General features: G+C 52.5%; 4 protein-coding genes across 6 annotated transcripts in view; 2 read left to right on the plus strand and 2 right to left on the minus strand.

Moving 5' to 3' along the window:
* Positions 1–2,913, minus strand: part of NCAPD3 (non-SMC condensin II complex subunit D3) — a 29,009-nt gene extending 26,096 nt beyond the window's left edge. Inside the window, exons 1-5 of the mRNA XM_018078565.2 lie at positions 2,646–2,913; positions 1,986–2,140; positions 1,466–1,628; positions 407–582; positions 143–319 (exon numbers count right to left, since the gene is read on the minus strand). Of these exons, the coding sequence (XP_017934054.2) occupies positions 143–319; positions 407–582; positions 1,466–1,628; positions 1,986–2,140; positions 2,646–2,913 (939 nt within the window). The remainder of the gene's footprint in view (positions 1–142; positions 320–406; positions 583–1,465; positions 1,629–1,985; positions 2,141–2,645) is intronic.
* Positions 2,914–3,026: 113 nt separating this feature from the next.
* Positions 3,027–13,474, plus strand: VPS26B (VPS26, retromer complex component B; the record flags this gene model as incomplete). Its single annotated transcript, XM_008929439.3, is given in 7 exon segments — positions 3,027–3,087; positions 3,090–3,284; positions 6,924–7,080; positions 7,881–8,045; positions 8,849–9,024; positions 9,645–9,787; positions 10,443–13,474. Coding segments are annotated over 7 exon segments (1,044 nt in total), but the record flags the coding sequence as incomplete, so codon positions are not given.
* Positions 13,475–14,220: 746 nt separating this feature from the next.
* Positions 14,221–25,778, minus strand: THYN1 (thymocyte nuclear protein 1). Of its 3 annotated transcripts, none has more exons than XM_018078704.2 (8): positions 25,447–25,778; positions 18,538–18,606; positions 17,322–17,551; positions 16,795–16,863; positions 16,074–16,166; positions 15,333–15,428; positions 14,551–14,701; positions 14,221–14,457 (listed from the first exon to the last, which is right to left on the minus strand). In XM_018078704.2, exons 2-8 carry the CDS (start codon positions 18,578–18,580, stop codon positions 14,411–14,413), a joined length of 729 nt encoding a protein of 242 aa, XP_017934193.1. In that variant the 5' UTR covers positions 18,581–18,606; positions 25,447–25,778; the 3' UTR covers positions 14,221–14,410. The 3 variants fall into 3 exon arrangements, with proteins under 3 accessions (XP_017934193.1, XP_017934194.1, XP_017934192.1); XM_018078705.2 differs by lacking the exon at positions 25,447–25,778 and adding an exon at positions 20,116–20,134; XM_018078703.2 differs by lacking the exon at positions 25,447–25,778 and adding an exon at positions 19,316–19,344.
* On the plus strand, positions 19,498–27,242 carry ACAD8 (acyl-CoA dehydrogenase family member 8). Its single transcript, XM_018078702.2, has 11 exons — positions 19,498–19,588; positions 20,584–20,684; positions 21,075–21,244; positions 21,958–22,067; positions 22,307–22,383; positions 22,629–22,766; positions 23,402–23,537; positions 23,629–23,726; positions 23,946–24,098; positions 25,508–25,610; positions 26,434–27,242. Exons 1-11 carry the CDS (start codon positions 19,507–19,509, stop codon positions 26,484–26,486), a joined length of 1,221 nt encoding a protein of 406 aa, XP_017934191.2. The 5' UTR covers positions 19,498–19,506; the 3' UTR covers positions 26,487–27,242.
* The last annotated feature ends 246 nt before the right edge of the window (positions 27,243–27,488 follow it).

The following is a 27,488-nucleotide window of genomic DNA, read 5'->3' on the forward strand; positions in this document are numbered from 1 at the left end:
CCCCACTCCCAGATTTCCACTGACACTCATCAGGGACCACTTAAAGAAAGGCAGGGCTGCCACCCCTCCACGTGGAGTGCTCTGAGCCCCCCAAGAGTCTGTGCTGGGGGGCATAAGGTTCCTCAAGTTGAATCTTTATTACCTGCAGGCAGTTCTGCAAACATTGAGGCTTTTCTTTTAGGGAGAACTTGGGTAGAAGCCTCAAGAAGTTTTTCAAAAGAAGGAAGATTGCATTGCGGACTTGAAGAAGATCTTCTGTTGAAAAGTAAACATTTTCATCGTTCTCTTCCTCCTCCTCCTCTTCCAATATCTCTTCCATCTATATAGGTAGAAAAGAGAAACATCTTGCCAACAATTTCCTTATTAATAGCAATTTATGTCTGAAGAGATTACACAAACATCTTACATTGGAGTTGTCATTCCTGAGTCGTTTTCCTTTCTTTCTATTCCTTCCTGGATTGGTCTGAGAGCTTGGAGCATGAATCTTCTTTCTTTTCTTCAGTTCTTGAGGCCAACACTTTGTCAGGGTGTAAAGGCACTTATCAAACATCACTTCATGGAACAGTCGGTTACCGATGCTGCCTGCCCCAGAAAAGACAACATCAGTCCTCTGGCAGACAAAACACAGAGAACACCAAACCACCTGGGCAACACAGCCCATCCCTGGAAGTGTCCAAGGCCAGGTTGGACAGGGCTTGGAGCAGCCTGGGCTAGTGGAAGGTGGCCCATGGCAGGGGGGTGGGACTGGATGAGCTTTAAGGTCCCTTCCAACCCAAAGCAGGCTGTGACTCTATGATCTCTCCACAGGTATTGTCCTAGAGCCTAACAAAGTTCAAGAGAAGAACAAAGAACTAATTGAACAAAGCCCAAGTGCACCAGGATGACATGTCATCAGCACTGACATTCTCCACTAGGATCACCAGCTGGCTGACCCCTTCTAGATGAATATCAGCAAAACTTCAGAGGATGCCTCAGCCTTGAATACAAAAGGATCCTGCTGTGAACCAACCTGCTGGAAAACCCCACCTGCTGGTTACTTTAAACTCATATTTTTGTTTTCACAAAGGAACCCATCCAAACCTGCTGCACAGTGAAATCCTCTCCAGTGACAGAGCAGGAACAGGAATAAGCTTCTGCCATCTCTGTGTACTGTTGTCAGACCAGAGGGACCTGTGTGGTCCCAGCTCTGTGCACTGTGCAGGCTCCCCTGTCGACCTTGTCACAGGATACAGACCCGGACTGAGGCCATCAAACCACTTTGTGACAGGAGGCCAAGCTGCCACCAGACCTTAACACTCAACACTCCCCCCACGGCTCAGGCTGGTCCCCGAGGATTTCAGGGACAGCAGGCAAACAGTGCCAACACCATCACCTGCTCCACCTGGGATTCTCAGAAACGACAAAAGCCTGATCTTGCCTGAATGATGCTCCATGCAGCAATAAAGAGGCCCATCCCGTGGCTCACCTGGGATCTCCAGCAGCAGGAAGTACAGCCCAGCTGCGTGCAGACCATAAACCCTCTGCTGTGCATCTGCTCTCTTGTGCTGCCCCGTGTGCACAAAGTGATGGAGCACGGCCACCAGAGCCTGGTGGGACAGGCTGTTCTCAGCAAGTATAGTCCAGATATTCTGAGGCAAAACAGGTGAGGAACAATGAGAAACCCCATAACAACACAGCTGTCCAAAATTAGCCATTATTCAGATTTTAAACAGCTGCCACTGCGACCAACCCCCTATAAATTAAATATTTTAAAAGATGTCTTAATAAGTGTAGTACATAACACCATATATAGTTAATATTATGGTAAATTGTAAATTTATTATTAAAACTTGGGAGTAGCTTCCCTCTGAAGCATCCCAGCACATAGTACAAGAATTGTTTGGGGCAGTCTTTGAGTATTTTGTGAATTTCAAGGCAGGGCAGAGGTGACAAACAGAAAATGAGGGGGGCTGGCTCCGTGCTCAGGAGACACTGGGTGGTCTCACCTCTCTGTTCTCCGGGTCCTGAGCAGCAAACGATGACAGAGCACTGTACAGGCTGGTAAAGGTGTCGAGCCCGTCGGCTGTGATCTCCTCTGCTATCAAGGAATCCAGAGGCTCAGTCTCTGTGAAATCCAGATCCCACACCGTGTCCACCCACACTGAGAGAAAAAAAAGAGTTTATAAGCGCCAGGTGCGACATTCCTCCAAAACACGTGTTTGTCCCCACATAACGCTCTGAAATGAACAGGGAATACACGGAACCCAGCTCTGAAATGAACAGGGAATACACGGAGCCCAGCTCTGAAATGAACAGGGAATACACGGAACCCAGCGGGACAGCGTCAGTTTCAGCGGCAGCGCATCCCAATGCCGGGTGTCACCCGCACCCCGGGACCGGGGAGAGACCCCAACCCCGGGACCCAGACCGGGACAGAGATCGGAACCGGGACCGAGACAGAGAGAGACCGGGACCGAGAGACGGAAACAGAGAGACCGGGACTGGGACCAGGACCGGGAAATGAGAGTGACCCCCTGTGGAGAGCCGGCGACCGAATACCCGTGACGCGAGGTCAGAGAGAGACAGCGAGGACCGGAACAGAGACAGAACCACGACCAAGGAGACAGGACACACAGACACAAAGTCAAGAGCGCCCGACCCCGCACCCGCCGCCAGGTTCCCGCAGCCGCCATGCCCGAGCGCCGCCCGCAGCCGCTCCGCGCCATCTCCGCCTCCGCCGCGCCGCCGGGGAGGGTACGAAACGCTCCAATCGCGGCCGCCCGCGGCTGCGGCAATGGCGGCGTCGGGCGCTTGCCCCGGAAGGAGCGGGGCGGGCCCGGCCCCGGTCCCCGGCCCCGGCCCGGGCGTGGCGGCTGGCGTGCGCGGTGGGAGCTGCGCGTGTGCGCGGCGTCCCCCCCGGCATCGCTGCCGCATTGCGCCCCCCCCCGCGCCGCCCCGGCCCGCCCCTCCCCGGCGTGTCCCCGCCGATCCGCGGGTGTCCCCGCCGCGCCCCGGGGTGGCACCGATCGCCAGCGCGGGGCCGCGGGAGTCCGCCCGCGCCCGCCCCCGCGCTCGGGCGCCATGATGTTTTCTTCGGGTTCGGGCAGAGCGCGAGCTGGAGCTGGTGCTGAGCGACGCCGAGAGCCGGCGGCGGGTGGAGCACAAGACGGAGGAAGGGAAGAAGGAGAAATACTTCCTCTTCTACGACGGGGAGACCGTGTCCGGGCGGGTGGTGCTCACCCTCAAGAACCCCAACAAGCGGCTGGAGCATCAGGGCATCAAAGTGGAGTTCATCGGGCAGATCGGTGAGTGGGGCGGCCTGCGGGCCCGGTTGTGCCTTCCTGGTGCCCCCCGTGGGTCCGGGGAGCATCGCAGTGTCCCGCGGGATCTTTGCTGGTGCCAAGGGTTCGGGGGGCATCGCTGCATCCCGCAGTACTGGGATCCCCCCGGTGCCAAGGGTTCAGGGATCCTCGCTGGTGCCAAGGGTCTGTGGAGCATCGCTGCACCCCACGGTACCACAATACTTGCTGGTGCTAAAGGTCTAGGGAACATCACTGCACCCCGTGGCACTGGGATCTCACTGGTGCCAAGAGTCTGGGGAGTGTCACTGGTCCCAGGAGTCCGGGGAGCATCACTGCACTCCACGATACTGGGATCCCTCTGGTGCCATGGATCCAGGGAGCATCACTGCACCCCATGGTACCGGGATCCCCCTGGTGCCAAGGGTTAAGGGGTCCTTGCCAGTGCCAAGGGTCTGGGGAGCATCACTGCAACCCACGGTACCAGCATCCTTGCTGGTCCCGAGGATCCAGGGAACATGGCTGTGCCCCACGGTACCAGGATCCTTGCTGGTCCCGAGGATCCAGGGAGCATGGCTGTGCCCCACGGTACCAGGATCCTTGCTGGTGCCAAGTAGGTTACTCTCACTCCCAGGAGATGCTCAGCTACACACAGCATTCCCACGGCTGCCTGACATTATTCCATCCTCCGAGCTGGGCAGCCCGGCCTGTTCTCCAGGCTCGAGCCCCGGCGGAAGGAAGGGCATTCCAGTCCTTTTCCAGGTCACTGTTCCCTTGTCCTAATTTCTCGCTTCTGCTCGGTCACCCGTTTCGGCTGTGAAATGGGTGAAATTCGGTTCTGTCCTGCAGCTGCAGGTCTGAGCCTGGACCTCCTGCCAAGGCCAGCTGTGCTCACTGCTCTGAGCTGTCTGTCTGCATCTCTCATGTGCCTGCTGACTCTGTCAGGGATGCAGTGGCTCTGCCAAAGGCAGTGATGGGTGGGTTTTTCCGCGTGTCCTAAATCACCAACATCACTTTCCCAGCCCTGACCCCACACCACCCTTTCCCTGGGTAGATCCCCTTCCCTGAGGCCTGCAGGCTCAGCTTGGCTGATTTCATCTTTAACTCGCGGCGTTAACCCTGCATGGTTAGTTGGGTGACTTCAAGTTGTTCAAAACTCGTGGTTATCTGTGCGTGGAACCAATTTAGGTTGAACGTTTCCTGCTTTCGTGGAGGAGAGGCAGCTGCCACGCCCACTCTTCGATCCGAGTGGAGCTGTCCGTGTTTTCATGGACATGCCTGAGTCCCACAAGCCAAAATAAGTTCAGGATGTTCCTGGTGATGTGACTGCTTGTGAGGCCTCACGTCCGTGGCTCTCTGTGCTTGCCTTTAGCCCCCAAAATCACTGCACGAGAGCTGTGGGCCTGCAGCCTTTGCATTGCAAATTGTGTGGTGCAGGAACGTGAGCTGGAGGTTTCCCACCCAACCCCAGCACTGCTCTTTGAGAGTTTTGCTGGCTTTGCTTGTGCCTGGCTCTGCTTTTTGGAAAGAAAGAGGAGGACAGAGAACCTGTAAATGATGGAGTGTAGGTGAGGCTGCTCCTGAGGACCCAGGTTATGATCTCCTATTTGATATGTTTGCCAGTGGAAATTAAGCTCAAACTTCATTCCTGCTCCACTGTCCCCTCTCTGCTGCCTCACCCGCCTCTCATTCCCTGTTATGGAAGACTTTTGAGCCATACCTATGCATGTTGTTGCCCAAGCAGGGTGTGTTGGCAGCTGCACATTAGTCGTCTCTTACTGCTCCTCAGGCCACTTTGATAAATGACTGATGTTTGTGCTGCTGATGGCACTTCTTAGTGCTTTCCATCTGTTGCCTTATATTCTGACTTCTTGCTGCCATGAGGTCAGTGTCTAGGTGAGACAATTTGACAGGTGGGGAGACTGAGATGTAAAGGAGGGATGTGTCACCTGCTGTTCAGGTACCAGAGGCCAGACTGAGTGCTGGGTCCTGCACACTGGTGAGCACAGAACCCGTTTAAGATCTCGTTTCACCTGTGGTTGCTGTGCCCTGAACATGCCACCGAAATGCTGGCAGTCTGTTTTCTCAATAAACATTATAGCTCTGAAAACCTGAAATTATGGCTTGTACCTGTTTGACAGGCTAAGTGTGGGATACATCCATCCTTCCTCTGCTTATGGCTGCAGAGTGCCAAACTATGACCTTCCGAGGGAGCAGAGAGCTCAGTGTACACTGACATTGCTTCCCCTTGCTTTAAGTTTGATTTTTGCTTTCTGCATCATGTGGCAAGATGATATAGGCTGATTCCTCTTTTTCTGTGGCACGTGGCTTCTCCCTGTCACATCAGCGAGCACTTTCCTCTCAGTGGACACACGCACTCAGTGCAGAGAGGGCTGGTTATTTCTGTCACCTGCCTGCCCAGCCCAAAGGGCTTGATGACATTTGCTGTTGTGCGTAAGCGAGGGGACTTGCAGTGCCAATATTTCCATTAGAGAGATAAGGTGAGCAAAGGGCTGTGAGGAACAGACATCACTTAAACGCTGAAATCTCCTCATGCATCTCAAGGAGGGAAGAGCCACAGCTCCTGAACACCACCAATACCTCCGAGCAGCCTCCTCTGCACAGTTTAGTGCTGACACTGAACTTGTGTGTATATGATTGTCTGGTGGCTTGGGGTTTTTGTTTCCTCATCTAACCAGAAAGGCTTCACCTTGCAGAAGGACTGTGTGGGTGTCCTGCAGGCACCAGCTCACACGCAGGGCTGGGAAGGGCAGGTTTCGTTGGTGCTGATGTGTAATACCGAGCTGTGTTAATGCAAATTGCAGAGTTTTAAGGTCTTGGTGCTTTGACTTCAGGGAGAAAACTTGGTGGAAGTGTGGAGGATTGCTTTCATTAAATGAGGAAACCTGTAGTTTCCTGCTGACGCAAGAAGGCTGTGGGAAAAGCAGAGGCAATGTGACCATGCTGGTTACTTGAGCTGGTTTGAGCAGTGCTCCCAAAGGTGAATGCTCTTCCCTCACCCGTGCTCACGTGGCCATTGCTGTGTTCTCCAGGGGCTGCTGGAGCAGTTGACTCAGCTGCCTCCCCACACACTTGGTAGTTGTGCAGCAGCAGCAGTCACTGTTTATTCCCTGGTGCGAATCAAGACCACTCAAACTCTTTGTTCCAAAAGGATAAGCAGGAACAGTTGGAAGCCTCCTGGTCCTTTTGTTTTGCTCTGTCACTGTCTGCTGTTCCAGAGAAGCAGTGGTGGTTTTTCCTCACAGTGGCAATGCCTTTGGCCTGGAATACAGTGTAGAAAACTATTGAAAGGGTTTGCTTGAGCTTCAGCTCCTGTTCTCAGTCAGTCTGACCACATTTAATATTGATAATAGGTGCCCCTTGTCATCCCAAGGCAAGCTCCTGATCCATGGTAGTAGGTGAGCTGTGTGGACCTTTTCCTTCCTGTTTGAGGGAGGAAAGTTGTGGCTTGCACATGGCTCTGATGGAGAGCAGGGAACAAGTGCAGTGCCTTGCATCCACAGGCTCCCCTGGCAGGGTCTGTGAATGGTGAGGAAAGAGCAGTGACCTGGACAAGAGAGTTGCTCGTAGCTGTGCAAGCTCCTGTGTCACGTGGGATTAAACCTGGACTTGTGTGTTCCTCAGAACTCTACTATGACCGAGGAAACCACCACGAGTTCGTGTCTCTGGTGAAGGACCTGGCCCGCCCTGGGGAATTCACTCAATCACAGACGTTTGACTTCGAGTTCACACACGTGGAGAAACCCTACGAGTCCTACACGGGGCAGAACGTGAAGCTACGGTGAGTCTGCTGCCCTTGCTGGCCCCAGTTCTGCTTCTGTGCAGTGTGAAAGTGCTGCTGTTCACTGGGATGGTACAGGAGTGCAGGATCCCTTCCCAGACATCCCTGCAACATAACTCCAAATGAATTTCGTGAGGCTGAGTTGTAAAAGGCTGCCTTTGAGGACTTTATTTTACAAGCATGAATCAGGCTTTCTTGGAGCTTGTTTTGCCTCATTTGAGTGACAAGAGAAATCAGCCCCTTCTGAATCAATCAAATACTTGCTAATTTATTTGATAATTCGAAAAATCAAAATAAATTGTTTGGTTTAGTCTCTGATGAGGACGTTTTTGCTGTAATCAGCCTTGTCAACTTTAATTGTGCTCTGTATGCAAACAGATGCTGAGCTTGTAAGTTGTTCGTGTGTTGCAAACTGTATTTCACATCAAGGCACTCGACTGACTTAAAATCCAGTCACTGGCTTCAAAGTGGGGTTTGGAAAAATCTGAGAACCACACAGAGAGTCTGTGGAGACTGGAGTGATCTAATCTCTTGCAAAAGAGCAGCAGTTCTAACATGTGCAGGCTGTTACTCAGGTCCCCAAAATGGGGCTTAAGGTAACTCAGGCTCACGAGTGCATGGAAGCTGAGAGGAGTCTTAGAATAGTCTGCTTTTCCCTTTGAAAATTCCCTTCTGTCTTTCCCAGCATGGCTGCTCCACCAGCCAGGGTACCAGTGAGGCTGCTTGGATAGTCCAGTGCAACCCATTCAGCCCCTTGTCCTTCCCTGCCCACCCCTGATCCGAGGGATCTGTCCTCACAGGTATTTCCTCCGTGCCACTGTGAGCCGCCGGCTGAACGACGTGGTGAAGGAGATGGACATCGTGGTGCACACCCTGAGCACCTACCCAGAGCTCAACTCCTCCATCAAGATGGAGGTGGGCATTGAGGATTGCCTGCACATCGAGTTCGAGTACAACAAGTCCAAGTGAGTGCCTCAAGAGCGGCTGGGGGCTGTGGGGAAGCAGCTGCTGCAGGTTTGGAAGCCCGAGGCACGTGTGTGCCTGTGATTCTCAGATGGGTTCTGTGTCCGTGTGCTCCAGGGAGGCTGGGAGACAGCTCAGATCTGTGGGTTCCTCTCCTTGCCCCACACCTGTGCTCTCTGGACCATGGAGTGGGAAGCAATGGCTGTGCCTTACTGAGCTTGGAGCACAGCTTGAAGTTCTTGCAGTAGCTTCTCACTCCCTGTATCCTTGGCCAGATCAGTACTTCCAGGTGTCTCCAAAGTATGTTTGCTCCTTGCCAGACAATACAGCTGAAGTGGGACCTTAACTCAGGCACAGAAACTGCTGGAAACAGCGCTTTTAAACTAATGCATCTTCCCCAGCTGATGCTGGCAAATCTCCCTGCAGTGTATCATTAGTTGACAAGGTGGTGGTTGGTTGAAGGTTGGACTCGATGATCTCAGAGGTCTTTTCCAACCTAAATTATTCTGTGATTTGGGTTAGTTTTAATTGACCTAAAAAACTGAGTGAGGAGCCTTTGCCTGTCGCAGGGGTTTCTTGCAGATATGCAGCCTAAAATTCTGTTTTTCATTTATCTGATCGTGCTAAATGTCCTTGTGGATTTCTGAGGGAATAGAGGATGAAAGTGGTGGCAGTGGTTGATGTGCAACTTCCCATGTGCAACATCCAGGGGGGCTGTGGATAAGAGCAAGTTCCTGCTCTTCAGCCCGAGCCCTGGGCCCCTGCACGGGGTTTGATCCTGGCGCTTTCTTCCCTCCCGTGGCAGGTATCACTTAAAAGATGTGATTGTGGGGAAGATCTACTTCCTGCTGGTGCGAATCAAGATCAAACACATGGAGATCGACATCATCAAGAGGGAAACGACGGGCACGGGGCCCAACGTGTACCACGAGAACGACACGATAGCGAAGTACGAGATCATGGACGGGGCTCCTGTGAGAGGTGAGAGGGCACGTGAGCCCTCAGAACTCCTCTTCTGAAGGCTTTTGGGGTGGGAATATCTTGCAGTGTCTTCTGTGTGCTCACTTGTAGCATCTTGTTCCGCTGGTGGGCTCAGGGCAGTGTACACACGTGGTTGATACGACCCCCTTCCTTCTCTGGTGTGACGAGGGGGAACTGAGGCACAGTGAGCTGCAATTCTTTCAGTGAAGCAGTGGCAGAACCAGACATAAATTCAGTGTTGGCGTGGGCCACCAGCTGGCATTGCTGCACCTCGGAGCAGAAAGGTGTTCTTGCTGTGTGCCACTTGTTTTCCAGTTCCATTGCCCGGCAGAGTCACCTGCCAGGGAAAATATCACCTTACTCATGTTTTCCTGCAGTGCTGTCGTGATTCAGGTTCCCGTGCTGCTAAAGTGGAGATGGAATAGCTGTCAGCAAGGGCAGGATCTGGCTGTGGACCGTGCATGCTGAGTTTTGAAGGGAGTTGAGGTCTTCTAGCTCATGTTAGTCCACTTGTGGAAACGGTGACAAAAGTTTGTGGCCTTGTGAGTTCCTGTTTTGCTGGTGCTCTCCTGGTTTCTATCCACATCCTGTGTGTGCTGATGGCTCTGTGCACTTTGCAGGGGAGTCCATCCCCATCAGACTCTTCCTGGCTGGCTATGAGCTGACTCCAACAATGAGGGACATCAACAAGAAGTTCTCTGTGCGTTATTACCTCAATCTGGTGCTGATTGACGAGGAAGAGAGACGCTACTTCAAACAGCAGGTGAGAAACAGAGCTGTTCTCCTTGGACTGTTGATTGGGATAGTGTTATGAGGACCTACTGGGAATTTGAGATTCCCCTGGTGGGAGAGTCATGTTCTTGACTGAATATCTGGAAGAACTAGACAAATTAGAGTGTGCAGAGATGGTCTAGAAGGGATGTCCACGCAGGTCTGATGTGTGTGGTGGTGGGGAGGAGTGTGGAACAAATTAGAATGTGCAAAGATGGTCTAGAAGGGCTGTCCACGCAGGTCTGATGTGTGTGGTGGTGGGGAGACCTGTGGAACAAATTAGAGTGTGCAAAGATGGTCTAGAAGGGCTGTCCATGCAAGTCTGATGTGTGTGGTGGTGGGGAGACCTGTGGAAGGTGCCTACCTTGGACTTCTTTTCCACTCTGTTGCCCTGTGGTGGAGCTTCTGTGCTTCACCTTCCAACAGCACTAGGACAGAGCTGCCCTGGGTGTCCTCTGTGTGCTCAGACCCCGGGGAGGGGTGCTCTACCCAAATTTTCAGGCAGGCTGTAGCGTGAGGGCTCCGCAAGCGGCCTCACGTCCATGTCCGTGGGTGCAACGTGCACGGGCTGAGCTCGGCCTCCGGGGCTGGGTGGGGCCGGGAGAAGGTGCCACGAGCCCTGACAGGCCTCGGCTGTGTCCCTGCAGGAGGTGGTGCTGTGGAGGAAAGGAGACATCGTGCGGAAGAGCATGTCCCACCAAGCGGCCATCGCGTCGCAGCGCTTCGAGGGCACGTCCTCGCACGGCGAGGCCAAGACCCCCAGCCAGCCCTCGGAGAACAACGGCCGGCAGTGAGGAGAGGGAGGTGCTGGGCAGCCCCCGGGGACGGCAGCACCGAGGAGGAGAACCCTTCAGAGACTTCATGACAATAAATATCCGTTTTTTGACTTAATTCCTTTCTTCAGAGGACTCGCAGGGTGGGAAGGGGACGGGAGGGCAAGGCAAGCTGGAGCGCTGGTGGTGCCTCAGTGCTTCCCAATCAACTACATTCCTCTGGGATCGGCTGCTTTGAGTGTCTGGAGGCTGTGGAGCTGCCTGATCTCCTCTTTGCCCTGATTCCCTGGTCTCCTCTTTCCTTGTGGCAGTGGGGAAGGAGAGAGCAAGTGAAGGCCAAATCCGCCGCTTCTTCCCAGCAGTGTGGAGGTTGCTTTGGGGTCGTGTGGGATGGATATTCTTCTTGCCTTTCTGAAATCTTCACGAGGGGAGAATGACACGGTGATTAGCTGGATGTGAGAGGAGGGACTCGGAGGCTGTGGTGTGGCCTGCTTGGAATTGTGTGGTGTTATCCCCTCGCTGCCTCCCCTTCTTCCTCTTCATGCTGGCATTGGATTCTTTGCCACAAACAGTTGGATGATGTAGTTGGCTTCCACGGGCATCAGCTGTGCTGTGCCCCTGCTCCGTGTCACACCAGGAGCTGTGGCTGGCAGGAGGGAGTGAGGTGTGTGGGTGCAGGAGGAGGTGGCACAAGGAGGGCAGAGCTGTGAAGGTCCCAATGCTGCTGGGTGGGCAAGAAGTGGGGGCAAAAGGCTCCTGGCCAAGAGCAGTGCCTTCCTAGTCTTGTCCTGGCAGCTGCCTGAGTGCCCCTGAGATCCAGGCTCTGGTTGCTGCACTCGTGCAGGTCCCAGTTGCTGCTGCAGAGCAGGGGCAGACCATCCTGGAGACGTCTAGAGAACAGTTCTGGAATGTGAGATGGAAACTGGAGCTGTCTTAGGAGTGAGCTTACACTGTCCTTGTGACAGAGCAGGCTTTGTGTGTGGACAGACAGCAGTACAGGACACGTGTGTGTTGTCTGGTTTGCTCCCTCGTGCCTCTGGGACGAGGATTAGTGAGGGCAGAGGGTGGATGCAGTTGTTTTGAGAAGCTCACGGCCTGTGTGTGCTGCTAGATGAAGCCAAGGAGCAACTGGAAGGATGGCAGAGCTCTCTGATTCCAGAGGCACATTCCTGCAGTCACCAGCGAGGTCCGAGGGCATGTTGTGAACTGAGAGCCTGAATGAGGGTTTTTCTTTTCTAAAATAAGCTGCTTTTAGCCTTCAGCTAAGTAGACTCATGAGAACATTCCCAGAGGAAATCGATCCTCGGTTAAAAATCAGAGGTAGCTTTGTAGGCTTGATGGACCAAACCTGGAGGACATCCCTCCTGCTGAGCTGCCCTTCAAGCAGGCAGGTGGTCAGACCTCCCACCAGAGGGAGAGACAGGCCTGCACTAAATGCTGGGATATGAGCTCTATCAAGTGGGATTTGTCTGGATTTCCCTGAGTTTGTGGCTGGCTAGGGATGTGTCCAGCTTCCTTTTGGCTCTGGAATCAGGTTCTTCTCCCTCTGTCCTACAGCTGAATGTAGAACAGTTGTCTTGCAGCTGGGAAATGGAAGTTTTTGCTTTGTTTAGGGGAACAGTGCTGGTGGAGGGAGTGGGGCCAGGGTGGGAAGGGGAGCTCTTTATGTAATAAGACAGCTACTGTATTTCAGTGATAAATGTGTGTTTCTGCTTGCCAAAGTAAGTTATCTTTTACTCACCACGTGTCAGGTTGTGGTTTTTAGTAGAGCTGGCCAGTCTCTGTTGTAGAGGACACTAATGATCTCATCTCTGCTGAATGCTTGTGTCACACCATGTTTCTGCTCTGTGCCAGTGAAGACTGTAGCTTGCTTTTCTTTCCTCGAGGAGTCTGTGCCATGGGCTGGAGCTGTGTCTTCCCAAGGCTGGAGCAAAAGCTCCCTTTGGACAGCTACCTTGTTGTGCCAGGGCAAGGGGTGGCCACCTGCTGCAGGTGTCCCATGGCAAAGGAACCTGGATGTCACTTTGGACACTCCTCCCTCCCTCCCTGGGGGGACCTCTGCCTGTGCTGCAGCAATACACGACCCTTTAGGGACAAGTGATGCTCCCCTGGGAGCCTTTGGGGATAGCAGACTATCTTTCCATGGCTGAGCTGAGCACAGCAGCACCCTAACTCCCCTCCTAGCTTTCCCTCAGCTCCCACCCTGCCTAGATTTCTCCCCTCTGGGTTGTAGGCCATGTGGTGTTAGAGAAACCCTGTGGAGGAAGGTACCTCCACACTGCAGGAGTGTTGTGTTTCCTGGCTGAACAGCATCAGTGCTGGGTGTGAGACCATTGTCACACAAGGTCGCTGTTAAACATCTGCTCATCACTTCTGGAGGGTTCCCTTGCAAAAGGTGCATGAGCCTATACATGGTCTGTTGGTTTTTTTTCCTACTTTGTGCCCCTCTCTCCCCCCCCTCCCCATCCCTACTTGTGGAACCAGAATTTAGAGATGATCCCCATTTTTACTGAATCTTATGGACCATTCAAGCTGTTACCCACTAGGCCCTCTGTTTGTCTGGGGTGGAGCAGATGTGCTGAGCATCCTTTGAGAGAAGTTGGAGCATAAGGTCACTCCAGGACAAGGTACTATAGAGGAGTGTCTCATTAGCATGTTAAGGGGCAGGTGCTGCTCGAGCACCCCCTGAGCTGGTGGTTCTGTGCTGTACTTGGGTCATTCCCTCTCTCCCAGGCAGAGGGGAGTGGGCAAGTACTGAACCAAGCAGTGCAACCTGTAATTAAGCCTCTGCTGTGTTTACATGTTTCTTAATTCGTTGTCTTTTCAATGGCTGTATTTTAAAAACTTGGGTTTTTTGTCTCTCCAATTAAAAAGAGCCAACCCTGGCTGTCAAATGCTGTGCACGAGTTTGTCTGATATGTTTTATATTGAGGCTGGGTTGGGTTGGGATTTTTTTCCGTGGTATTAAGAGATTTTTCTTTAGTGCAGCTCTCCAGACATGCTCGAGGAGTTTGTCCTTTGTTACCTTTATAAATCCTTGGTCTTTCTTGAGTCACTGCTTAGCAGCTGTGCTGGTAGAGAACCTATGCTTAAAAATGAGCAAAGTGGCTTTATTTTCCTCTATTTCCCTGATGTCAGAACTAAAATAACATGGGGAAAATTTGTACCTGCAGGAAATTAACTGTGATCTGCTTTGTATGTACATCTCTAGAGAGACTCCTTACAAGAGCATGTGGTGACAGGACAAGGGGGAATGGCTTCAAAGTGTGAAAGAGCAGGTTGAGATTAGATCTTAGGAGGAAATTCTTCCCTGTGAGGGTGGGGAAGGACAGGAACAGGTTGCCCAGAGAAGCTGTGGCTGCCCCATCCCTGGAAGTGTTCAAGGCCAGGGGTAGCAGGGTGGAAGCAGGGGTAGAACAAGATGATCTTTAAGGTCCCTTCCAACCCAGGCCATTCTATGATTCTATTATTCTAAATTTTCTTGTTCTAGACAGAACTTAGTGATACCTTTCTGCAGAAAAATGTCCCTCTGCAGTACATGGAACTACACTAGATCTGGAACTAAACACCTCAGAGAGGATGTACCTGTTTGGTCCTTTGAGAGATAAATAGCAGATTTTTTTCCCCCCTATTAAAAACTGAGAAGCTGCAATTGATTCCAAAAGGCTTTATTTATTTAAAAATAAGCAAAAATAACAGTGTGTCAGGGTAAGGGACGTGTGGCTGAGAATCGTGTGTGGGCGTGTTGGTGGGGCTGCGGCTGAGCAGGTAAACTTGAGAACTGTGCTGGTTGAGGAGGAGGCATCAGCAGGCTGGGGGGAAGCTGGGCTGCTCTCAGCTCCTTAATGTGGCTTTTCCTCTTCCAGGCTCAAGACAAAATCAAATTGCTCTGCGTTAAAAAGACAGAAAAAGCCGTGAGTGGAACTTGCAGGTTCCGTCTCTCCCAGAGGGAACGGCCTCAGGAGTCCAAGGGGGTTCTTACCTTGTGTCAGTGGTTGGATGGAAAGACGTTGTCTTGTGAAGAGCATCATGTCCTTCAGGGGCCCCCCATCTGCTTTGTGTGCCAGGTGGTGAGCCTTGATCTCCGAGAGGGGGATGAACCTCTTCGTCATCCGCACAAACTGCACGTCCACCTGGGCAGGGTGGGCAGCAAAGGAGCAGGGTTGGGGAGGGGTACAGCCTCCAGATGGCACATAACATCTTTGGAGGGGATAAAGGTTTAAAACCGAAGCAAATGACTGATGTGCACCACCTTATCACAGCCTGGAAGCTTTTTTCCTTGCCCGAGGCCAAAAGAACTTCCAGGTGCTTCTGGCAGGTGATCTGCTCACATGGATTAGCACTGTGCAACAGAGTGTGCATTCATGTTGTCACAGACAACAACAAGTCAGATGTGGGATGGAGCCAGCCCGTGATCAGTCCCCTCCCTACAATTTAACGTGCCTCAAAAGCACAGCTTTGTTTGCTGTGGACTGAGATTGGTACTTAAAGATGTTCATTTTCCTAACCCAGAGTTCTGCCATGCAAGGAGGCCAGCTCTGCACCCAGGTAAGGTTGGAAAATTTAGGGAGGTACATTTTGGCAGCCTTCTGGTGGGGATAGGGGGAAAGACAGAGAAAATAGGATTGATTTTCTCTTGAGAGAGAAAAAGGCAGCTAGGCCAGGATAGAAGACCAAGATTTGCAATATGATGCAAAGAGGCTTCTCCCTTCACTCAGTTTGCACACAGAGCTTGGAACAGCTGTATTTAGTGCAGTACATTACCATGGACCATTTGGGGTTCTCCTTTCTGCTGGTGGAATCATAGTGGGGATCCTTCTGATCAAACTGTGTGTGATCAGGGTAGGCCTCCTTTACAATCTGGAGCAGAAAGGGGAGAAGAATGAGAGACAAGTTCCCACCAGTTTAAAACAACTGTCAGCAAAGGGTATGAAATGCCCTTTGAAAAAAGCTGTGACTAGACACAAGGAATAATCCAAGTGCAAAAATCAGCCTTGCTTCCCCTGGACTCCATTCTAATGGTGAGATGTGTTTCCTTCACATTTCTTGGGTCGAAGCACTGCAGAACACTCCAGCTGTCAGTGAAGCATCACCTTCTGGAGATCAGTGTGGCAGGAAAACATGCAGCAGAGGAAAACTGGGTAGGTGATGATAGTCCTTGTGGTGAGTTGTGCTCTTAGAGAAAAAGCTTTTCTGTGCCCTGGGTTTTATATTAATGCCTTGTGGGCTCAGCTGAAGTTAGTGAGTCAGATTTGAATCAGAGTGTGGAGCAACACTTGGCTTGGCTGGGAGTGCCCTGAAATGTCAGCAGGAAAACAGCACTGTGGTTCCATCTCTCTGGGGACAGATGCTTGAGTCAGCCCTGGACTGCTGAGCTGAGGTGCCCAGGGCTCATTCCCTGCTCAGACTGGACAACTCCTGCACTCCTTTGGTGCTGAGGCACAGGTAAGGAGCTGTTGGATAACCCATCCATTACTGCTCCCCCCAAAACACAGACACACTCACCTTGACAATGGCCACAATGCCAGGCTCTTTACAGTTACTGTGGTAGAAGAAAGCCTGCTGCCCAATTTTCATGGCTCTCAGGAAATTCCTTGCCTGTCAGGGGCAAACAAGAGACTTTCAGCTCTTCCTATCAAGCTCTCAGGGCTTCATTACAAGCAGCCAGGAACAGGAACTAACAGCAAGAGAGGTAGATGTGCTTCAGAGCTACTCAGATTTTCCTACAGTTGTCATAGAGATGTTTTTGTGTTGGAATTAAAATAAGGAAAAACAAGGCTGAAGAGCAAGATCCTGTTGGTTAGAAAGTGTGTGGGAATTCAACAGCTCAGCCACCCTTGTTCCAAAGACTTAACTTGCTGTTAGCAAACAGGCAGCAGAGCAGATCATGTAGAGGGGGAAGCATATATAGCACAGGGATCATATCTAGTGGGGGAACCACATGGAATTCCTTTGGAAGAGAAAGCTCTGCACTGACAGGGCATATTTGGGCAAGTACAGACTTGCTAAAAGATGTCAATATTGACAGAATATTGACAGAATATTCCCCAGCCTGAATCTATCCCTGACCTAGAGGCAACTAAGGAGTTTAGACTTTAGACTCCTGCCAAAATGCACCTGTATAAACACACCTCAAAAGGAAATGCTTCAAGAAAGGGAGCCACTTATCTGTGGGGGGAGCCACCTTTTTCCTGGTGCTGTTCCAGTGACTCCATGTGCTTCTTACCTGGTAGTTTCTCACTCCATCCCAGCAGGTTGTCTGATTGGGCTGAGCTTTCAAGTCATCAACGCTGAACTGCCAAATGGAATGAAAATCAGGTTAATTCAGGAGGTGTCTGATCCTCACTGTGTCATTGTCTACACTGAGCCTAAACATTTGCTGCTAGTAGCTCCTTCTATTATAATATGAACTTGACACAATTTTTTCTTCCCACAGGGGCTGAAGAAAAGCCTTTGCAAAGGAGGAACACTGCAGTGGTGTAAAGGCAGAGCCTGAAATAGATGCTGCCCCTGTGATCAACAGCCAAGCATCCTGAGGACCTGATTTCCTCTTTTATTACACGTATGAAACCCCAAGGCTGTCACCCTGGAAAAACACAACCTTACATCTTTCTGTTTCCAGGAAGACAAACGGGTTTAGAGAAGAAAAAGCAATCTGAGCTGTCTGGTCCTGCCCCTCTGGTCCCCAGTGCTCTGGGCAGGGGTGACACTGCTGCTGTGCCCTGCTGAGTAAAGATGGGTGTCAGTGCTTACTTTCACATCCACCCCCTTCTCCAGCCTGCTCTCCGGTTCTGATTTCAGCAGCCAGTGGCAATATGTGATCTTGCTTTCCTCCCCACCAGACTCAGATTCTTTTGTCTTCTTCCAGTTCTTCCATCCCGACTTGGAGCTCCCAGCTGGAGGTTTTGCAGGCTTCTCTTCCTCCTCCTTATCCGAAGTCTCCTCCTCGGTTTTGGCAATTTTAGCATCAGGCTCTTTTTTATCTTAAAAGAAAGAAACAAACCGTTCAGGTAAAACACATTTTGTTTCACGTTTTTCTGCAATGACTGGTGCTAAAATATTTTTAGTTGTTTAAGCTGGTTTCACCTGACTGCAGCAGAGGTTTGGTGCACCCCAGGTGTTAAGGATAAGGTAGTAGCATTATGCACCAGTGATTCTGAGTATTTCTAATTTGCATCTGAAATAAGTATATTTTTGTGTGTGTGTGTGCAGCATGCACAAATGGAATTTTAAAGTCACAGTTAGTCATTAAAAAAAAAAAAAGGACAGACCATGTTGCCCACATGAAGTGGAGTTGAAATTTTTTAATTAATTGCTGAGAAATCAGCTGCAGGCAACAAAGCTGGTTTAGGTGAATCTGGTGAGTAACAGGAACATTCAGCAGAAAAGTAAGCTATTTCTATTCTTGTAGCTGGAAACCTTATCTTAAGCCTCCACTGAGCTACCTGTTCAGAAGGGATTCATATCCCTTGTTTCTTCAGGACCCAGGCAAAAAAACACCCTCAATTATTAAGAAGTGATTAAAGGGTAAGAAGGTGGTTATTTGTTAGAGTGGATCAAGCAGATGAGTGGCATGGATGAGCCAACTGTGAAATTTTTTTTCATCTTATACTTTTAACACCACATAATGGTGCCTCCAGTGCAAGGTTTTTGCTTTTTCCTTTTCCCATCAGCTTCTTGGCACTACACATACTCTGACTGGCCATCTCTAACGTGTAGGACCTGAAAGCTCTTCATAAATGGGCATGAATTACATATTCCTAACCAGAATATACATCATTGTCCTTATCACACACCCAGCAGACTTGTCTCAGTCTCGCCTGGGTGCTCAGCCCATTCTACACAGGAAATGCTGTCTGTAAAACATGTGGCTCTGAAAGGCAGACGGTTAATTCGGCTGCCTGTAGTTTCACTACAGCTTGGAACCTCAAATGAGAGATGCTAAATCAGTCAGGATGTCAGCACAGACCTGCTACTGCTCCTTTGTCTCTCTTTCTGCTCGGCCAAGGCATCTCTGGTCTCTTTGAATTATCTTCGCCTGACGAAGGAGAGAAGGAGGAGGAATTAAGGAGGAGGAATTACTGCGTATTCAGGCAAGCTGGGAAAAGTAGAGCTGGCCGAGACAGAGCTGCAGGGAGAGTGGAGAGCGAATAAATCTTTCCCTGAGCTCAGCCACTTCCTCTATCAGTGTGAATGCTGGCAGGGGCTGGGGACCGCGCCCTGGGCTGATGGACACCAGCAGCAGGGCTGGATTCCTGCTCCAGAGCCGCGGGAGAACAGTCCCGGAGCCGCGTGGGCTGAGCCAGAGGGGCTGTGCCTCTGGAAAAGGGAGAAGCGCTTCCCTGCGGAGCCAGCCCCGCACCGGGGGCTCGGGCTCAGCCTGTTGCTCTCCGTGCCCCGCTCGCTGAACTCCCTCCGGGAATGTCTCCCTTTGCAGACGTCAGACCCCACCTGGGCGCGTTTCCGCGTCACCTGCGCCAGGTGACCCTGCCGTGGCAGGGGGGGCTGGACCGGATCATCCCCAGAGCTCCCTCCCGACCCGCACAATCCCGTGCCAGGCGCCGAGCCGGGCGGCCCATCCCCTGCCCCCTCTCTCAGCAGGAGTTCCGCGGCTCTGCGCCGGCCTCCTCCTGCCAGGCCGCCTGGCATCAACTTTTCCACCTCCCATGCCAAGCTTCTCCCCTCCCCTCCCCTCTCTCCCTCCCCCTCTCCCTCTCTCCCTCTCTCCCCCCCGAGCCCCCGCTCACCGGCCGCGCCGCTCCCGTGTGCCGGTGGGGATGAGATGCTCCGGGCTGCGGAGGAAGCGGTGCCGCTAGCAAACGCCGGGCAGGGCCGGCTCCCTCGTTCCCTCCCGCTCGGGCGGGCGTGCCGGGGGCAGACTACAGCTCCCAGCCTGCCCCGCCGGGAGCCGGGAACCGGGAACGGGACGGCCCCGGCCATGGCCATGGCGTGGCGAGCGGCCCCGCGGGTGGCGGCCCGGCTGGCGCTGGGGCGGCGGGGGATCGCGTCCTGCATCGACCGTAAGGATCCGGGGATGCCCCGATCCCGGGGATGCCCCGATCCCGGCCCCGGCTCCGCCTGCCCGGCCCCCGATATCCCCCCCGGGGATGTCCCCCCGCGGCCCGGGGGGAGGCGGCGTGGGGGAAGATGGAGAGGGATCGGTGGTCCAAGAACTGTGCCCGCCTGGAGGGATGTGTCCACTCTCCTGCTCTTGTATCCCTGCTCCCTGTGTCCCTGCACCGCCCAGGGCGATGCGAGCTCGGACACCCCGCGGTGGGTGGCCGGCAGTGGGGCAGTGCCCGCAAGGAAAGGTCCTTCACCCTCCCTGTACCTCCCTTACCTTTTTTAGACCCTTCCCGGCAATGGGACAGAACCCACAAGTAAACGTCTTTCCCCATCCCTCTCCCCCCCTTACCTTTGTTAGAGCACAGCTGCAAGGAAAGGTCTTTCCCTCTCTTTGTACCCCCCTTACCTTTGTTAGACTGTGCCCAGCAGTGGGACAGAACCCACAAGGAAAGGTCCTCCCACCTCCCTGTACCTCCCTTACCTTTGTTAGACCGTCAGGGTTTTCCAGGCTTGACAGTGAAATCAAAGAATATCTCAGAAAAGGGGGATTATAAAAAAGAAGGAAAGCAGGTTTTTTGCATGGGCAGACTGATAGGACAAGGGGGAGTGGATTTAAACTGAAAGAGGAGTGATTTAGGTCAGATGTTAGGAAGAAATTCTGGCAGAATTCCAGCTGGCACAGGTTGCCCAGAGAAGTTGTGGCTGCCCCATCCTTGGAAGTGGTCAAGGCCAGGTCAGATGGGGCTTGAAGCAACCTGGGATAGTGTTTGTTTTGTCCTAAGAAAGCCCCTCCCAAAGCCCCCTGATACTTCTGAGGAACGGAGCAATGGCCTCTGCAGCAGACCCTGAGCTGTTTGTATGAGTTAAGGGGCACTTTGAGGTATAGAAGAGGTGATTTTGCTGCTTTCCCATAACTGACACATATTACAATCTCTTCCTGCTTTTCCAGCATCTGTCGGACTGACTGAGGATCAGAAGGAATTCCAAAAAGTTGCCCTTGATTTTGCTGCCAAGGAGATGGCTCCTTACATGGCTGAGTGGGATGAAAAGGTATGACAGGCTTGGAGGGCTTGGACTGCTCACTTTTCCCTCCTTTAACGTGTTGTGATCCTTGGGCCTCACCAAGGGGTTCCTGCAATACCTCCTTAGTGCTGTCGTGCCATCTGTAGAGGTGTTCATTGAAGCTGCTGCTGCTGCAGCTGGGGTGGGAAATCATCAGAAATACTTTAAAGCTTTCCTAACCAGGCTATTCCATCGCCTGAAATCCGGATTTACTCCTGAAGATGGAATGTGTCTGCGTGGGGAGCCACCTCTCCTTTAACCCACCTGGCCAGCTTACACTCTGCAAGGAGTGTGGGACTGGACTTGGTAGCCCAGGTGTACCAGCAGATTGAACTGATGATGAACATTCACTGGGGATATCTCTGCCTGCCCCAACAGGAAATATTCCCAGTGGAAACCCTGCGGAAGGCAGCCCAGCTGGGCTTTGGGGGGATCTACGTGAAACCAGATGTCGGTGGCTCCGGATTGTCACGACTCGACACCTCCATAATCTTCGAGGCTTTATCAACAGGGTGCACCAGCACCACTGCTTACATGAGCATCCACAAGTGAGTGTGTCTGCAGAGGGGTGGGTGGAAAACACAGCTGCTCTGTGGGCTCCAAATCCAGCTGGAACAGCTTCCTGGGTGCTGCTCATTTAAATATTGAAATTGTGACCTCGAGTAGGCACATGCCTGTGAGGATCCCTGGATGGCAGTAAACAAATAGGCTGCAAGGGATGCCACCAAGAAGTAATTTTAGCTTTGTGGCATGCAAGATGGGATTAAGTTCTGGATTTTGTTCCCTGGTCTCCCATTTAAGCTGTCTATAGATAGTAACTTGTTTGGAAAAAGCCTTTGTGTACTGGCCATACTGTGACAGAGCCCAGAGGCACCACCTGATACCAGGGCCCTGTCCTGCTTGTACAGACATGTCCAGGGACGGGCTCACTTGGCACTGGAAGCTGGAATGGTGATGCCTCCTCCTTCCAGGTGCAGTTTTCTAAGACAGAGTAGGGCTGAGCACTGAGGGGAGCACTGAGGCTGTTACTGCTGTCCCACAGGGCAGTGGGTCTGTGGTGAATGGCAGGTGATTTCCTGGCTTCCAGGACACTTCATTTTGCCCTGTTTTGAGGTGGAACAATACACTTTCGGGCCTCAGGGCTTATGGCTGAGCCCCGTGGAGCTTTGCTCTGTTCAGCCAGGGATGTTCTTGTGTGACCTGCCTTCCTCCCAGGGCTGTGCTCACACCCTGTAAAGCTGCCCCTTCCCTCCCACTCCAGCATGTGTGTTTGGATGATCGACACCTTTGGCAGCGAGGAGCAGCGCCGCAGGTTCTGCCCATCCCTCTGTAGCATGGAGAAATTTGCCTCTTACTGCCTGACTGAGCCAGGTGAGCATCCTCAACCAGGAAAGCACCTCCCTTCCCGTGCTCCTGACACAGTTTAACTGAACATGAGCATTGAACGGAGCTGGAGGTGAAAAGTTTCTTTTCGTGTTCATTTGGGAGGTTGGGGAGGGGCAGGTGGGGATTGCTGAGGTGCTCGTGGTACAAACTCAGCTGTCTCCTGAGAAGAATTTGTAGGTTCTGCACCCTCTGCTTCACTGGCTGCTTCCTTACCTCTCCAACAGGGAGTGGAAGTGATGCAGCTTCCCTGCTGACCTCAGCTCAGAGGAAAGGGGACACCTATGTCCTGAATGGCTCCAAGGTACCTCTTTGCTCCTCTTAAGGCTGCCTGCACACTGGGGCCTGGGTCTCACTGTCCTTTCCATCCCCTGCTGTCTCCTCTTCTCTGTGCACTCTCCCAAGGCAGGACGTGCTCTGCAGAGCTTTCACCGGAGCTCCTAAATTCCTCCTGAGGTCTTTGCCCCTCCACCTTTGTATCCCAGCTGCTGCTGCAGGCTCAGGGTTGGCACAGGAAAGCCACACTTGTCTCTTTGTGCCCTTCTGCAGGCCTTCATCAGCGGAGGAGGGGACACTGATGTGTACGTGGTCATGTGTCGCACGGGAGGCCCAGGCCCCAAGGGCATCTCCTGCCTGGTGGTGGAGAAGGGCACTCCAGGGCTCAGCTTTGGCAAGAAAGAGAGGAAGGTAAGAGGCTTGGCTTGCCCTTCCTGAGTGCTTGAGGGAAGTGCAGGACAGAGATCACAGAATCACAGAATTTAGGTTGGAAAAGACCTCCAAGATTACTGTGCCTGATGCCCAATTTGTCCCCCAGCCCAGAGCACTGAGTGCCACGGCCAGTCGTTCCTTGGACACCTCCAGGAATGGGGACTCCAAACCTCCCTGGGCAGCCCCTTCCAGTGCCTGACAACCCTTTCAGTGAAGAAATTCTTCCTGATGTCCAGCCTGAACCCCCACTGGCACAGCTTGAGGCTGTGTCCTCTTGGCCTGAGGAGCTTGTCTGTGCAAAGCATTTGGGATCTCTTCTTGGACGGGACTGGAGTCCCAGCCTGGCATGGCTTTACCAAGCCAAGTCCAGCTTTGGTGAAGTTTGCCAAATACCCATCCCTTTGGTAAGTGAAGGATTTTAGTCTCAGGAGCATGAAGGTTCATTGGATCTGTGCATTTTCTCAAATACATTCCAGTTTCCACACTGAGGACAAAGCACTCAGAGGCAGCTTGGCAATGACACCGAGGGGTTGAATGCAGGCTGGGTGGTTCTCTGCAGGAGCTGGAGGTGTGCTGCTCTTCAGGCAGCTGGAAGGTGCTCTGTTTTTTCCCAGGTAGGCTGGAATTCCCAGCCAACTCGGGCTGTGACCTTCGAGGACTGTGCTGTTCCTGTTGGCAACCGTCTGGGAGCCGAGGGGCAGGGCTTCAGCATCGCCATGCAGGGGCTGAATGGAGGCAGGATAAACATCGGTGAGAAGGGCAGGGGTGAAGGGCAGGATCATCCTGATGCTCATCTGAATTGGCTTCATATTCACCCCGTGTCCTTGGCTTCTCCCCCCAGCCTCGTGTTCGTTAGGAGCTGCTCATGCCTCCGTCCTCCTGGCTCGGGAACACCTCACTGTCCGCAAACAGTTCGGGGAACCCCTGGCAAACAATCAGGTAACCCTTCCATCAGCCCTGCACCTCTGTGCTCTTCCTGACCCTGCTGAACAGGCAGCCAGAGGTGCCATCACTCCCTTCTCAGGGTTTTCCCCGGAGAAGTCAGGATCACACTTTCCCTGCGGAAGGAAGCGCGTCGGGGCTGGGCGCTGCCTGGGGGCGGGGGGGGCTGTGCTTCAGGCCCCTCTGGGGGTGCTGACCTCGTGCTCCCTGTGGCAGTACCTGCAGTTTGGGCTGGCAGAGATGGCCACGAGGCTGGTGGCGGCGCGGCTGATGGTCCGGCACGCGGCGCGGGCCCTGCAGGACGGGCGGGAGGACGCGGCCGTGCTCTGCTCCATGGCCAAGCTCTTCGCCACCGACGAGTGCTTCCTGGTAGGTCACTCAAACACCACTTGCTGTCAGAGCTTCTGAGGCCCCCCCTTGGTGACCGGGGTGGCAGGAGGAAGTTTGATGCCATAGAGACCCCGATCCAAGTGTGTTCACTGAGCCTCATTTAGACAGAAGGACAGGGACCCGTTGGAGCGAGTCCAGAGGAGGCCACCCAGGTGATCAGAGGGATGGAGAGCACCTCTCCCACAAGGAAAGGCTGAAAGAGTTGGGTTTGTTCAGCCTGGAAAAGAGAAGGCTTCGGGGCAACCTAATTGCAGCCTTCCAGGACCTGAGGAAGCCTATGAGAAAACTGGAAAGGGAATATTTACAAGAGCAGGTAGTGACAAGGGGGAATGGCTTCACACTGAAAGAGGAGGTTTAGATTAGGGTTTAGGAAGACATTCTTCCCTGTGAGAGTGGTGAGGCCCTGGCACAGGTTGCCCAGAGAAGATCCCTGGAAATATCCAAGGCCAGGTTGGACAGGGCTTGGAGCAACCTGGGCTGGTGAAAGGTGTCCCTGCCCATGGCAGGAGTTTGGAACAAGATGAGCTTTAAGGAACATTCCAACTCAAACCATGTTATGATTTCAGGACCAGGGTGTTTTTTATAAGACAGAGTTCTGCACCTGTGGATGCTGCAGGATCAGTCTCTCTGAAGTGCTTTCTCTGCTGCTTCCTAAGGGACTGAGAAGGGAGATGGGACAGGGAGCAGAGCATTTCTGTTTTCAAAGGATAATTTCCATGTTGCACGGTGATCGTTCCTAGGTAGCAAGTGGTCTTTCCTAGACCACTGAAAAATACCTGATCACTTCGAAAAACACCTTATTATTTCCATACCTTATCAAAACGTCCCTGAAAAGAGAAAGCAAGAAGGGAGAGAGAAAAGCAAACCTGCCCCTTGACGCTTCCTAAATCAGTGTAATTTCGAAGCTACTGCGCTTTCTCAGCACTCTGTGTTTTTGCTATTATCGTGCTTTGTATTCCAAATTGACAGATGGGACACAGGGAGTCGCGTTTCCATGGAAACCAGCGCCCTCCAGGCCCTTCCCTTGAGTGGCCGCCAGGTGGCGATCGGGCGGTTCGGGTTTGCATCCGCAAACCACAGAAATGCAGCAAAAAAGCGCCTTTTTCCCCTAAAATTACCCGTTCCTGGGTATTCCCACCCCCGTCCCCGGGTGTTCCCGTGCAATCCTGGCCGCATAAATGTGAAACAGCGTTTAGGTAGCGTGACCCAGCGAGAGCAGCGCTGATGGGGGCAGAGAGCAGAGCTGTGCTGTCACACCACGGGTTTAGGAGATGGGACTGGGTGACCAGGGGAAAAAAACAATGAGGCCAGGTTCCTGGGGTCTTACCGGGCTTCTGCCACTGCTGTGTCCTCCAGAAGTCACCTCAGCAGCGATGTTCTCCTCTTAGATCTGTAACCAGGCTCTGCAGATGCACGGGGGCTACGGCTACTTGAAGGATTATGCAGTGCAGCAGTTTGTGCGAGACATCAGAGTCCACCAGATCCTGGAAGGTAAGAGACACTCGTACTGCCAGCGACCTGGCAGAGGAGTCAGGAGAGAAAACCCCCTCCGGAGGCCCCCACCTTCCCACATGACTCTGGGATTCTTAGGTTGCAGAGTCCTGGTTTGCTCTGAGCATGAGGTGTCCTGTGTGAGTCCCTTGGCTGGGAGCTCTGGGTGTGTTGGAGCAGTTACTGTCTATTTTAAGAGCCTTACAGCAGAGGAAGATATTTAGTTGTCATGTTAGCAGTGCCTCTGTCCAGTTCCATCCCATTACTCCTCGTCACGTGATGATTCTCCCTAACAATTCCTTTCCCGTGATTCTGGTCTGTCTGCACCCTTTGACATCATGTCTCTAACAGTATCTGGCCTTTTCTAATCTCAGTTTGGCCTCCTCAACATTTTGTTTTTCCTCCTTTGAAATCCCTTCCCCTACAACCAGGGTATCTGATAAGGGACATCCTCCTTCCAACACTGAGTGGGCTTGCAGCCTTTGTGTGTGTTGTAAATGGTACAGCAGAGAGCTCAGATGTTGGTATAAATCCAGTTCTGCTCGGTGCCTGGTGCCTGCACCCTCCCAATGCCCAAATAAAAGGCAGCACCACCATCTGATAAAAGGCAGCACCACCATCTGAAGCCTTTCCCAAGCAATTTTCTGGCACTTGTCAGCTCTGTTTTGGCCCAACACCTCCTAAATGCCACCTCAGCTGGTGGGAAGAGCTTTTCTGTGCTGTAAACTGCAGATCAGGGAAGAATTCCCTTGGCCTTTTTGGGGGGTAAAGTATCGGATTATCTCTTAACTGTCTTTCCTTTCCAACCCTGTCCTACCTGCAGGTACCAACGAGGTCATGAGGATGATTGTGGCCAGGAGTCTGCTGCAGGGATGAAGCCAGGAGCCATTCTCCAGCCTTAAAATTCCTTTGCCTGTTACAGCTCAGCCTGTTTCCCTCCCCTGCTCACCAACTCTCTCCTTGGGAGTGGAGAGGGGGATCCCCCAGTGGAAACAGTCTTCCTGCCTTATCCCCACGGGAGCACAGCTGGATGGCACAGCTGCACTCTGTGCCTGGCAGAGCTGCTGTCACCAGCCTGGACACACAAATCACATTGTGAATACAAGGCTCTGTCTCCAAATCTTGCTCCTGCCCTGTTTGCCACCCCTCCTCTTTGGAAAGAGCAACACCAGACCTGCTGCTCACCTCTGCCAAGCCAGGACTGGAATGGGATCTCAGGCAGAGGTGCAGCCTGACCCCATGGGATCAGTGAAATCTTTAGTTTGAGGGAGTTAATTGCTGTGCTTAAAAACCTGGGTGCTGACAGTGACCCACAGGAACTGCTCGAACCACCTGCAGAGTGCAGTGGCTTTTATCCCAGGAGCAGGATGCAGCATTCCCTCTCTTCCCAGCACACCTTTCCTGATGTCCCCACCACTGCTTGTTCTCCATATTCCCACCACATCTTGGTGCTTAATCTCCAAGAAGCCTTTGCAGCACAAAAGTGCAAATGAAACACGAAGGCTCTGCACAGAAATACTGAACTCTGTTGCCTCGTTGCTGTGAGTGGTGTAAGGGAAGTAAAAATATATGTAAATTAAACTATTTTTCCCCCTCGGGTTTGGAATCAATAAAGCAATGATGGAAATGTTATTGGAGTGTCAACGGTGATGATTTTCTTCTGTGGTATTTCAGGTGTTTAAACAGAGCTAACAGGGAATTTTCGAAGTAGGGGTTGCAAAATAGTTCTGCTGGAGGGTTTTTTAGTTAATGTCTTTATTAACATCTTCAAATCAAGCAGCTCCTTGTTTCTCTCAGCAGTACCTGGCAGGGAGGGGAGATGACAGAGCATTAGCAGCAGAATCATGGAATGGTTTGGGTTGGAAGGGACCTTAAAGG

This window comes from Manacus vitellinus, unplaced genomic scaffold, assembly GCF_001715985.3.
Source record: "Manacus vitellinus isolate BGI_N305 unplaced genomic scaffold, ASM171598v3 scaffold_41_pilon, whole genome shotgun sequence".
Classification (NCBI taxonomy): Eukaryota; Metazoa; Chordata; class Aves; order Passeriformes; family Pipridae; genus Manacus; species Manacus vitellinus.

Coding starts and splice junctions, on each gene's coding strand:
- THYN1 (XM_018078704.2), bottom strand. CDS start 18,580: ATGCCTTGGCCGAGCAGAAAGAGAGACAAAGGAGCAGTAGCAG. Junction 16,167..16,794: donor ATGGAGTGAGAAACTACCAG/GTAAGAAGCACA, acceptor TGCCCCTGACAG/GCAAGGAATTTCCTGAGAGC. Junction 15,429..16,073: donor GCATTGTGGCCATTGTCAAG/GTGAGTGTGTCT, acceptor TTTCTGCTCCAG/ATTGTAAAGGAGGCCTACCC.
- ACAD8 (XM_018078702.2), top strand. CDS start 19,507: ATGGCCATGGCGTGGCGAGCGGCCCCGCGGGTGGCGGCCCGGCTGGCG. Junction 20,685..21,074: donor TGGCTGAGTGGGATGAAAAG/GTATGACAGGCT, acceptor CTGCCCCAACAG/GAAATATTCCCAGTGGAAAC. Junction 25,611..26,433: donor AGTCCACCAGATCCTGGAAG/GTAAGAGACACT, acceptor TCCTACCTGCAG/GTACCAACGAGGTCATGAGG.